The sequence below is a fragment of the Cynocephalus volans genome, chromosome X, assembly GCF_027409185.1.
Source record: "Cynocephalus volans isolate mCynVol1 chromosome X, mCynVol1.pri, whole genome shotgun sequence".
NCBI lineage: Eukaryota > Metazoa > Chordata > Mammalia > Dermoptera > Cynocephalidae > Cynocephalus > Cynocephalus volans.
The window spans coordinates 117,266,781-117,279,111 of record NC_084478.1 but is presented as its reverse complement, the minus strand read 5'-3'; the positions used below and the strand labels follow the sequence as shown (position 1 = coordinate 117,279,111).

Genomic DNA, 12,331 nt, shown 5'->3' with positions numbered 1-12,331 from the left:
GGGGAAGGGAAATTTCTGGGAGTATGGAGAAATAAGGCATGAGGACATTTGGTGTCATTTTCCTTGAATACTCACTAGCAAATTTTTTATTAGAATGGGAGAAAAGTAATTTCTCAAGTCTCTTTTGTTTTGTGCCCAAAACTATAATAAAGTTAATTGAATGTTATATCTTAATTTATCTGGAACCATAAGAATTTTAGGTTTAGTGTTTGACAAAGAGAGAACTGTTTGGATGGCAACCCCAAATTCAGGGTAATTGGTTCATGGTCACTTAAGCTACTCAGTGGTTTTGGCAACTACCTGCCCTCAGCCTAAGTAAAACGGTCATTTATTTTTTTTTTATTTTTTATTTTTTTAAAGATGACCGGTAAGGGGATCTTAACCCTTGACTTGGTGTTGGCAGCACCACGCTCAGCCAGTGAGCGAACCGGCCATCCGTATATGGGATCCGAACCCGGGGCCTTGGTGTTATCAGCACCGCACTCTCCCGAGTGAGCCATGGGCCGGCCCTAAAACGGTCATTTAAATGTGAGTCTGACCCATAATGGAGATTTTTGACCAGGACTTTACTCAAGAGTGAAAGTTTAAGTATGACATTGGTTTGACAAGTCATAGAGCCAAGTCATTTTGTTGTTTTCGTTGTTGTTTTGTGAAAGGAATACTGAATTTCTGATGATCACATAAATAGTTAAAATTTATGAAATTCAAGTATTAGATATTAAAATTATATAACATCTTTCTATATAATCTTTGCCACCCCCCACCCCCCCCCCCAAATCTACCTTTTAAATTTTAGGGGCATTAGAACCTTGGTTTCTGATGTCTAGTTTTGTTATAATGAGTTTGAGATGATTGCGGAGATATTCTATAGACCATAGATTTATTCAGTTAAACACATAGGATTTCTGGCTTAAGTAGTGTAATATCTTCTACACATTTTATTAAAAACAGAGAACTAGTATACTATCCTGTAATCTTTTGAAAATAATAAATTTGCATAACTCTTGTTTCAATTCCGGCATTACTGCCCTTTTTTACTCAATTTATTTTATATAAAACTAAAAGGTATTTAGGGATTTGAGAGAGGGATTAGAGAAGGTTATCTATCACAAACTCATCCTACTACTATTATAGATATAAAAACTGGAAATGATAAAAGAGATAATAGCCATCATACTGCTGGAGAATGTCTATAAATAAATCACCTGTAATATGACTGTTAACAGTTGTGAATATCCAGTACCAGCTGCAATTATCAGAGCTCAAAATTAAAACTTTTTAAAAGTGAACTTCAGCTTCAGAACTGCAGTCAACACTTATTAACACAGCACTCCACTGGTACGTAACACAGTGGCTAGGCTTTGTGGAATTTTCCGTAGAAATTCAAGACATGGTTGCTGTCTTTAAGGAGCTTACAGTCTATTTGTAGTAACAGATTGTCACATATATAAAACAATTGAGAGAGCAATAAAATGGCTGTTGATCAATCAAAACCTAAGTGGTAAGGTATAAGGAAAATGCGCTGATAGACAGGAAAGCTTTTAGGTGGAAAGTATGACTTAAAATGTGGCTAAAGAATACAAGATTTAGAAAAGAGATGGAAGGAAATTCCAGGATGGAATTGTAGCATGAGCAAAGGTAGTGACAGGAATTCAGAATGCTAAGAACATGGAGAGTGTGGATAATGGGATGTAACTGGAGTGAAGGGAAACCAAGATAGATGGAAAAAAGTAGGGTCATATCCTAGAGCCAGGGGGTGGCAAACTTTTTCTGAAAAGGGCCAGAAAGTAAATATTTTAGGCTTTGTGGACCATGTGGTATATGTCACAACTACTCAATTCTGTTGTAGTACGAAAACAGCCATAGACAGTACGTAAGGGAATGAGAGTGGCTGTGTCCAATACAATTTTGTTTACAAAAACAGGCAGTGGGCTAGATTTGGTCCCTGGGCTGTAGTTTGCTGACCCTTGTCCTAGAAACACCATTTCCTAACTATTTGCTGAGCTACAATAACGAACTCACAGGGGAGTCATGAGATTAACATTTTGAGGGAAATACAGTGATACTCAAATTCTGTAAGTGAGAAACAGGAATTGTCTTCTACTGCTGTCATAACAAATTACTGCAAACTTAGCGGCTTAAAACAATACTAATTTATCATCTTGGAGTTCTGTGGGTTAGAAGTCTGACACAGATCTCAGCAGGCAAAAATCAAGGTATTGGTAGGTTGTATTCCTTTCTGGGGGCTCTCAGGGAGAAACTGTTTCCTTGCCTTTCCCAACTTTTAGAGGCTGCCATCATTCCTTGGCCCATGGCCCATGGATTGAGTCCTGCTTTTGTCATCACATCTCTTTCTCTGATTCTGACTCTTCTGCCTCACTCTTCTACTTTTAAGGAACCTTGTGATTACATTGGCTAATTCAGGATAATCTTTCTGTCTTAAGTTCAGCTGATGAGTAACCTTAACTCCATCTATAACCTGAATTGCCCCTTGCTATGTAACCTAATGTATTCACAGGTTTCAGGGATTAGAACATAGACATCTTTGGAGGACCATTATTCTGTCTGCCAGTCTGCCCTCTTGTTCCCTAAGAATCACTTACATCTTACATGCAAAATATGTTCACCCCATCCCAACATCCCCAGAAGTCTCAACCCATTATGGCATCAAATCAGAGTCTAAAATTTCACCTTAATGTCACTGGGTCAAAAGTCCCAAATCCCATTATCTAAGTCACACATGGGTGATACTCTGAGTATGACACATCTTGGAGCAAATTCCTCTCCAATTGTGGATATGTCCTTTTTGTTTCTTTTTGTTTGTTTTGTTTTTTCGCACCTAAAATTCAGTGGTGGTATAGGAATAGGACACCAATTATATATATTCCAGGTCAAATGGGGGAGAAAATGGAAGGAAAAAAGAAGTTACAGGTCTCAAACAATTTCAAAATCCAGCTAGGCAAATCCCATTACACTTCAAGGCCTGGGAATAATTTTCTGGGGCTTGCAGCTCTGCCCTCTGGGCTTACAGCTCCACCCTTGAAGTCATCTTTCCATTTTCATGAAGGGCAGCATGTGTTTGCAGCTGAGTAGTTTCATCAGCCTGTTTCCTGACTGTAGAATTTTGAGGGCCCAGCAGTCTTTCACTTTATATTCTTTCCATTTCAGTCCAAGCTAGACGTTTTTGTGTTAATGTGCCATTCTAAAGAAGCTTGTGAGTCTCCCATGTGTCGTGGATATTCACCCCATTCAACAAGAGGCTCTTGACAGGTTTTTGCTATAGATAATCCTATTTTTATTCTTGGCTTCAGCTAAGATGGCTATGGAGACCTGTGAGTCACATGGTTAATCTTTTTATTTTAATTATTGGTTATGAATATTCATGAATACAGAGCTAATTGTCACCCCTCGTGCCCAACATATGAAGGCCAGATTCATACTGGCAGCAAAGATACTTCCATATTTTTAGGTTTTTGTTCCAGCCGCATCCCATTTTCTGGTGCCAAAATCTGCTATGATCCTTTTGATTACATCATATCTTTGTAAATCTGAGTTTAATTCATTTACACTTAAAGTGATCACTGATAGGGAGAGACTTTGTCATTTTGCTGTTTGTTTTCTATATGCCTTATAGCTTTTTCGACTCATTTCTTACATTGCTGTCTTCCTTTGTGGATTTTTTTTTTTTTTTTTTTTTTTTGTGGTTGGCCAGTATGAGGATCCAAACCCTTGAACTTGGTGTTATAATACCATGCTGTAACCAACTGAGCTTATTGGCCAGCCCTCTAATTTCAATTTGTACCAGCTTGACTTCAATGACATATAAAAATTCTGCTCCAACTCCATCACCACCCCTCTTAGTTGTTGATGTTACAAAATTACATCTTTACACATTGCATGTCCAAAGCATGAACAAGTAATTTTTAATGCATTAGTCTCTTAAATTATGTAGAAAACAAAATGTGGAATTATAAACCAAAGTTACAATAATACTAGCTTTTAGATGCATAATTTTTTTCTTTTAAATGTATTCTCTTAAATCATGTGGAAAACAAAAAGTGGAGTTACAGACTCCAAGGATCCCTCGTATGTGATGAGTTGAGTCTCTTTTGCTGCTTTCAGGATTCTCTCTGTCTTTTGCTTTTGACAGTTTGATTATAATGTGTCTTGGTGTGGGTTCCTCTGAGTTCATCCTACTTATAGATTGTGGAGCTTCTTGGATGTTTATATTCATGTCTTTTATCAAATTTGGGAAGTTCTCAGCCATTATTTCTTCAAATATTCTCTCTTTCCCTTTTCTTTCTGGAATTCTGCAGTGCATATGTTGCACCACTAATGGTGTCCCACCAGTCCCTTAGACTTTGTTCATTTTTCTTCAATTTTTATTCTTTTTGTTCCTCACATTCAATAATTTCCATTCCCTATTTTCAAGTTCACTGATTCTTTCTTCTGCCTGATCAAATCTGCCCTTGAATCCCGGTAGTAAATTTTTCATTTCAGTTTCTGTACTTTTCAGCTCTAGACTTTCTTTTTGCTTTCTTTGTAGGTTTTCTAACTCTTTATTGATATTTCCATTTTGTTCATGCATCATTTTCTTGACTTTCTCTACCCTTCCTTTAGTTCCTTTATCATCTTTAAGACAGTTGTTTTAAAGTCTTTGTCTAATAGATCTGTCATCAGGTCTTTTTCAGGGATGTTTTTTTTCCTTCTTCTTTTGAATAGTCAATACTTTCCTGTTTCCTTGTATTCACTGTGATTTTTTTTGTTGAAAACTGGACATTTGAATCTAGTAATGTAGTAAATCTGGAAATCAGATTCTCCATCTTTCCCAGGGCTTGCTGTTTTTTGTTTTTGTTTTCGTTTCTTTGGTGTAGGCTGTCTCTGTACTGAGGATCAGCCAGAGATGTAAACTTAAGGTCCTTTTTTTTCTGAGCCTGAGTCTTTCCCTGGGCGTTCACAGTGACTTTCTAATTTTCCCCATATGTGATTGCTTTTGAATGTTCTAGTCTTTATCTGGCTTTCAAAAGGGGAAAAAGAAAAATGAAGGAAGAAAAAGAAGGTGCTATCCAGTCCCCTGGATGGCACTTCAGTTGCAGAAGGAGAGGCTTGCAACAGTGCGTGCTGCCTGCATTGTTTCTGCCCTTCTGTGATCAGAAGCAGCAATCAGTGATTAGAGCACAGATCCCTGATATTTGGAGGACAGCATTCTTTTTGCCCACCCTGGCTTCTACAAACTCCTGGAACACATGCAGGGCTGCCTGCCACAAGGCTAGGGGTGAGGGATGTGTAGCTGCTACTGTGCTAAGAACTGAAATTGATCAAAATTAACCACCATTTACCATTCAAGCTGTTCCTTGAAAGTTGCAACCTTCAATAGACTCCAGAGATCCAAAATAGTTACATCAGGCAGATTCTGCAAAGTGCAGTTGTTGTCTAGGTGAGGAACCAGATTCCACTGCTTCCAATTCTACCATCTTCCCAGAAGCCTAATTTACTTCTTTTTAAAGTAGATTTTATGTGGATTTTTAAAGAGGAAGCAAGGACTTCATCTGTGACTTGAGGGAAGGATATAAACATAGAGGTAGGAACATTGGTATGTTGGAGGGGATTAAGAGTTAATTTAATATTCTCTGTGTAGTGAGAATCCAATTTAATATGAGTAAGATGGAGGTAAAAAAAAAAGTGTTCCTCTTAAAAAGAGAAGAGGGCTGCAAAAACCTTGAGGAATGACTCAGGGGGGTTAAGTGATTTTAAAAGTTTTAAATTCTAAATTTGCAGCATTCCAGGTGTGTATAGCTCTACATTAAGTTGTAATCCTGGGTTGTAGAATTAAACAGGAATTAGTAATTAGAAAGTTGGCAGTTTTTAAAAGTAAAATTAAGGTTTTGACTTTTGCAAGTTATATTTGCTGTTGACTCTGGGTCTGCTGTTATTCATTTGAGAAGAGAGATAAAGGAGAAAGAGCAAGAGCCAGAACTCAGATATAACCTCCAATAATAGCTGTATAGTAGAATATTAAAGGGGGATTATTGCCCATTGGTGCTATGACTGCTATGATCAGCATTTGGGTGAAGAAAAATTGTACAGAAATATAAAAGTTAATATTTGATTGTTTTATAATAGATAGAGTACAGTATTTGATTATCTGACTTTCACTTTGATTCCAAATTATTTACTTGTAGTCATCTGACAATCAAATAACTCCCTGTCAACTTATTAGGATTTGGCTTTGTCTTAGCTCTGCAGTTTGGTCCTCTATCATAGTCTCTAATGTCAATTTATTTATCCCTTCCATGATTCTATAAGCCCTGAAAATTTGTAGAACTCTACATTTTAAGACTTATGACCATTTTACCTTTTTAACTAAAGTGACTATTCAACATTACAACTTTGTCATTTTGACATGTTGTTTGCAAAGGCAGTGGATTCCTGAGTTTCTTAAAGTGTAGATGTTCAAAGCTGTGCAGAATATTCTAAACTGTGGGCTTCTGCTAAATGGAGCCTCTCAAAAATTGAAAAATTATTCAACAAGTGCTGAATCTTGGCATACTACTTCTTGCATTTTCTTTCAGGTTGACAATAAATGCCCTTGCCCAGAAGCTCAATGCTTACTGGAAGGAAAAGACATCTCAAGAGAATTTTGTGACCTCAGCCATAGCTAGGCCAATACCGTGAGTAATAAATATAGAATATGAAAGTATTAGGGGTAATGTCCATAGATCAAATGGAAGGAACAAGGGTAGGATGGTGCTTTTCACATAAGAAAGTTTAATTAAATAAAACTAGGAAATCACAGGTACTAATTGCATTATTCTCTAAACCTCTTCATTATGGTTTAACATTTGTGTGGTTTGGATCATAAATGTGAAGCATGTAGTACTGTCAGTTTAGTACAGCAAGTGTGATATATGAAAGATGATGGCACTCCTGGCTTGAAAGTCTAGATCTGCTTCTTAATAATTGGGTGAGTTTGGGTAAGTCAGTCATTTCACCTGAGTATATTGAACTAGGTGACATAACATTTTTAGCACAGTGCCTGGCATGTAGTAGGTATTCAGACATGTTAGCAAACTTCCCTTCTCTTTATTCCCAGTACACCCATTTTTGAGAGTAGAAATAGAAAACAAAGCATATTAGATAAAAGTAGAATTTATTGAAGGATCTAAGACAGGGAATTACACAGAACAGGATGAAATGCCTCAGTAAGTCAGGAAAGGAGCATAATACAGAGGACAGAAGGACACGTATACAGTCAGTTACACCACCATCAAGACAAAGATTAGAGTGTTGTAAGTTCAGTTTGGGGTAGGTACCTGTGTTTATTTAAAATGAATGGGCCAGCCCATGGCTCACTTGGGAGTGTGTGGTGCTGATAACACCCAGGCCACGGGTTCGGATCCCTATATAGGGATTGCCGGTTAGCTCACTTGAGAGAGCATGGTGCTGACAACACCAAAGTCAAGGGATAGGATCCCCTTACCAGTCATCTTATTTATTTATTTATTTATTTATTTATTTATTTATTTATTTATTTATTTATTTATTTATTTATTTATTTATTTATTTATTTATTTATTTATTTATTTATTTATTTATTTATTTATTTATTTATTTATTTATTTATTTATTTATTTATTTATTTATTTATTTATTTATTTATTTATTTATTTATTTATTTATTTATTTATTTATTTATTTATTTATTTATTTATTTATTTATTTATTTATTTATTTATTTATTTATTTATTTATTTATTTATTTATTTATTTATTTATTTATTTATTTATTTATTTATTTATTTATTTATTTATTTATTTATTTATTTATTTATTTATTTATTTATTTATTTATTTATTTATTTATTTATTTATTTATTTATTTATTTATTTATTTATTTATTTATTTATTTATTTATTTATTTATTTATTTATTTATTTATTTATTTATTTATTTATTTATTTATTTATTTATTTATTTATTTATTTATTTATTTATTTATTTATTTATTTATTTATTTATTTATTTATTTATTTATTTATTTATTTATTTATTTATTTATTTATTTATTTATTTATTTATTTATTTATTTATTTATTTATTTATTTATTTATTTATTTATTTATTTATTTATTTATTTATTTATTTATTTATTTATTTATTTATTTATTTATTTATTTATTTATTTATTTATTTATTTATTTATTTATTTATTTATTTATTTATTTATTTATTTATTTATTTATTTATTTATTTATTTATTTATTTATTTATTTATTTATTTATTTATTTATTTATTTATTTATTTATTTATTTATTTATTTATTTATTTATTTATTTATTTATTTATTTATTTATTTATTTATTTATTTATTTATTTATTTATTTATTTATTTATTTATTTATTTATTTATTTATTTATTTATTTATTTATTTATTTATTTATTTATTTATTTATTTATTTATTTATTTATTTATTTATTTATTTATTTATTTATTTATTTATTTATTTATTTATTTATTTATTTATTTATTTATTTATTTATTTATTTATTTATTTATTTATTTATTTATTTATTTATTTATTTATTTATTTATTTATTTATTTATTTATTTATTTATTTATTTATTTATTTATTTATTTATTTATTTATTTATTTATTTATTTATTTATTTATTTATTTATTTATTTATTTATTTATTTATTTATTTATTTATTTATTTATTTATTTATTTATTTATTTATTTATTTATTTATTTATTTATTTATTTATTTATTTATTTATTTATTTATTTATTTATTTATTTATTTATTTATTTATTTATTTATTTATTTATTTATTTATTTATTTATTTATTTATTTATTTATTTATTTATTTATTTATTTATTTATTTATTTATTTATTTATTTATTTATTTATTTATTTATTTATTTATTTATTTATTTATTTATTTATTTATTTATTTATTTATTTATTTATTTATTTATTTATTTATTTATTTATTTATTTATTTATTTATTTATTTATTTATTTATTTATTTATTTATTTATTTATTTATTTATTTATTTATTTATTTATTTATTTATTTATTTATTTATTTATTTATTTATTTATTTATTTATTTATTTATTTATTTATTTATTTATTTATTTATTTATTTATTTATTTATTTATTTATTTATTTATTTATTTATTTATTTATTTATTTATTTATTTATTTATTTATTTATTTATTTATTTATTTATTTATTTATTTATTTATTTATTTATTTATTTATTTATTTATTTATTTATTTATTTATTTATTTATTTATTTATTTATTTATTTATTTATTTATTTATTTATTTATTTATTTATTTATTTATTTATTTATTTATTTATTTATTTATTTATTTATTTATTTATTTATTTATTTATTTATTTATTTATTTATTTATTTATTTATTTATTTATTTATTTATTTATTTATTTATTTATTTATTTATTTATTTATTTATTTATTTATTTATTTATTTATTTATTTATTTATTTATTTATTTATTTATTTATTTATTTATTTATTTATTTATTTATTTATTTATTTATTTATTTATTTATTTATTTATTTATTTATTTATTTATTTATTTATTTATTTATTTATTTATTTATTTATTTATTTATTTATTTATTTATTTATTTATTTATTTATTTATTTATTTATTTATTTATTTATTTATTTATTTATTTATTTATTTATTTATTTATTTATTTATTTATTTATTTATTTATTTATTTATTTATTTATTTATTTATTTATTTATTTATTTATTTATTTATTTATTTATTTATTTATTTATTTATTTATTTATTTATTTATTTATTTATTTATTTATTTATTTATTTATTTATTTATTTATTTATTTATTTATTTATTTATTTATTTATTTATTTATTTATTTATTTATTTATTTATTTATTTATTTATTTATTTATTTATTTATTTATTTATTTTAAAAGATGACCGGTAAGGGGATCTCAACCCTTGGCTTGGTGTTGTCAGCACCACGCTCAGCCAGTGAGCAAACCGGCCATCCCTATATAGGATCCGAACCCGTGGCCTTGGTGTTATCAGCACCACACTCTACCGAGTGAGCCACGGGCTGGCCTCTTACCAGTCATCTTAAAAAAAAAAAAAAAAAAAAAAGGAAATCAGACAAATATATAAAATATTGTTTCAAATGCAACCTGGTGGCTGTATGTGTATCATGATGTTCTTATTTTAAAATTTTTACTTTAGGGGCCAGCCCGTGGCTCACTCGGGAGAGTGCGGTGCTGATAACACCAAGGCCCCAGGTTCAGATCCCATATACGGATGGCCGGTTCGCTCACTGGCTGAGCGTGGTGCTGACAACACCAAGTCAAGGGTTAAGATCCCCTTACCGGTCATCTTTAAAAAAAAAAAAAAAAAATTTTTTACTTTATGTCTATCCTCTATGGTTTTCAAAGAAATGCAAATTAATATAAGATGCCATTTTATTTGTCTTTCAAATTAGTAATGATTAATGCAGTGAAACCAATGTTCATATACTGCTGGAAAGTATGTGTGCTGGAGGCAGAATTATAATAATTTTTTTAATCTTTTTTTTTTTTTTTTTGATGACTGGCCAGTATGGGGATCCAACCCTAAACCTTGGTGTTATCAGCACCACACTCTAACCAACTGAGCTAACTGGTCAGCAGTTATTATTTATTGAGTATTTACTTATATGCCAGGCACTATTCTAAGTTCTTTACATGTACTAATTTATTTAATCATCACAACAACCCTATGAGATAGATATTATTATTTCTTCTTTATAGATGTAGAGACTGATATAGCAAGAACTTAAGTAACTTGCCCAAGATTAGATGAGTAGAAAATGATAGAACCAAGGTTCAAATATAGGCAGTCAGGCCCCCCAAACCTAAGTACTTAACCACTACACTCTTCTGGAGGGATATAGTGAGGAGAGTATATTACAATCCCCTTAACTACATATTTATTGCAAGCATGAGCTAAAAGCCTCTCCTACCTGTCTGGGATTGAAGGATCTACCATGGTCTGCATATAACCTGTAGCAGAGAGTTGCTGCCTCCAACTGTGCTTGTCCCCGAGAGAGTAATAGCGGCTTGATTCTGCAAGAGACTCTTTTGTGCATATGCATATAGAACCAAAGCTAATATGACCTTTCCTCTCCCCTCCCACTACTGCTGAAACTGCTTTTTGCTGGCTCTGGCTCTAAATAAAACAGCAGCTCTCTGGAAATATATAGACACCAGAGGTCAGGCCTGAGCTTAGAGCTTGGAGATTGCAAGGCTGGAGCAGTCTGGAGCTAGGAGATAGGAAGCTACAGATCTAAAAATCTGTACAAACTTAGTTAAAATAGAGTTTTAAAAAAGAAGAAGACGTTATATTTGAGTGGTAGAATTATGAGTACCTTTTATTTTCTTCTTTAAATTTTTCTGTTTTCTAGTTTTTCCATATGAGCTTATATTACTTTTACTAGAAAAAAGCACTATTTAAAATATGAAAATTATTGACCTAAGAGATATAGAAGAACCATACCACTCTTGAAATACCTAGTATAAGAGCAGTATAAATGTAACATATGCAAAACCGACTCTAAGCTAAATTACATGTTGGTGAAATCTGCCCAAGGTGCCCCTCTCCCCTCTTTGTGTGTCTTTTCTCCAGCTTCTCCACTTCCCACTCCTGCCTGCCTTGCACTCCTTAGGTACTGATACTTCTATCATATACAGACCACCTTTTGTCACAAAGAAATTCTTTTCTTCTAAGGTATAGGTGACCAGATTATGCTTCTTGGGAGGGCTGGGAGTGGGTATGCATTTTAAGAGTTGAAATCTGGAAGAATTTTATCTTAATAATTTATCCCAATTGCTGGTCTGGAGCCACCATTTCTGGTTATGAAAATTAATCAAATTTATATTACTTTTTAAGATTAACTTTGGAAATATCAACCTAAAAAAATTTTGATTAAAATATTATAAACAAAGGTTTTTTTTTGAAAGAGGAAAAGAAGAGGAATAGGGAATCTCTGCAGGGAAATGGGGGGGAGGCATTTTGATGACAACACTTCAATTACTCCCATAAATGAATCTTAAACCCATTACATGATTGGACAGAAGCAAATAAAATGATTCTATAGGTTTTATTTCATGGTAATATCGTAATATATATAAAATGATTTCCAAGTAAGTAAATCTTAGAGTTAAAATTATCTTGTTTGCTTAGAACAAGAGATTCTAATATAAATATTATTGACCCCCATAAATAATGGTAGCTCAGCA

The 12,331-nt window shown here is 29.7% G+C and overlaps 1 protein-coding gene across 2 annotated transcripts in view; it reads left to right on the top strand.

Annotated features, from left to right (window-relative positions):
• Positions 1 to 12,331, top strand: part of MORC4 (MORC family CW-type zinc finger 4) — a 56,684-nt gene that overhangs the window by 26,607 nt on the left and 17,746 nt on the right. For both annotated transcript variants that reach the window (XM_063083398.1, XM_063083397.1), the window contains exon 10: positions 6,573 to 6,671. In XM_063083398.1, the coding sequence (XP_062939468.1) occupies positions 6,573 to 6,671 (99 nt within the window). The remainder of the gene's footprint in view (positions 1 to 6,572; positions 6,672 to 12,331) is intronic.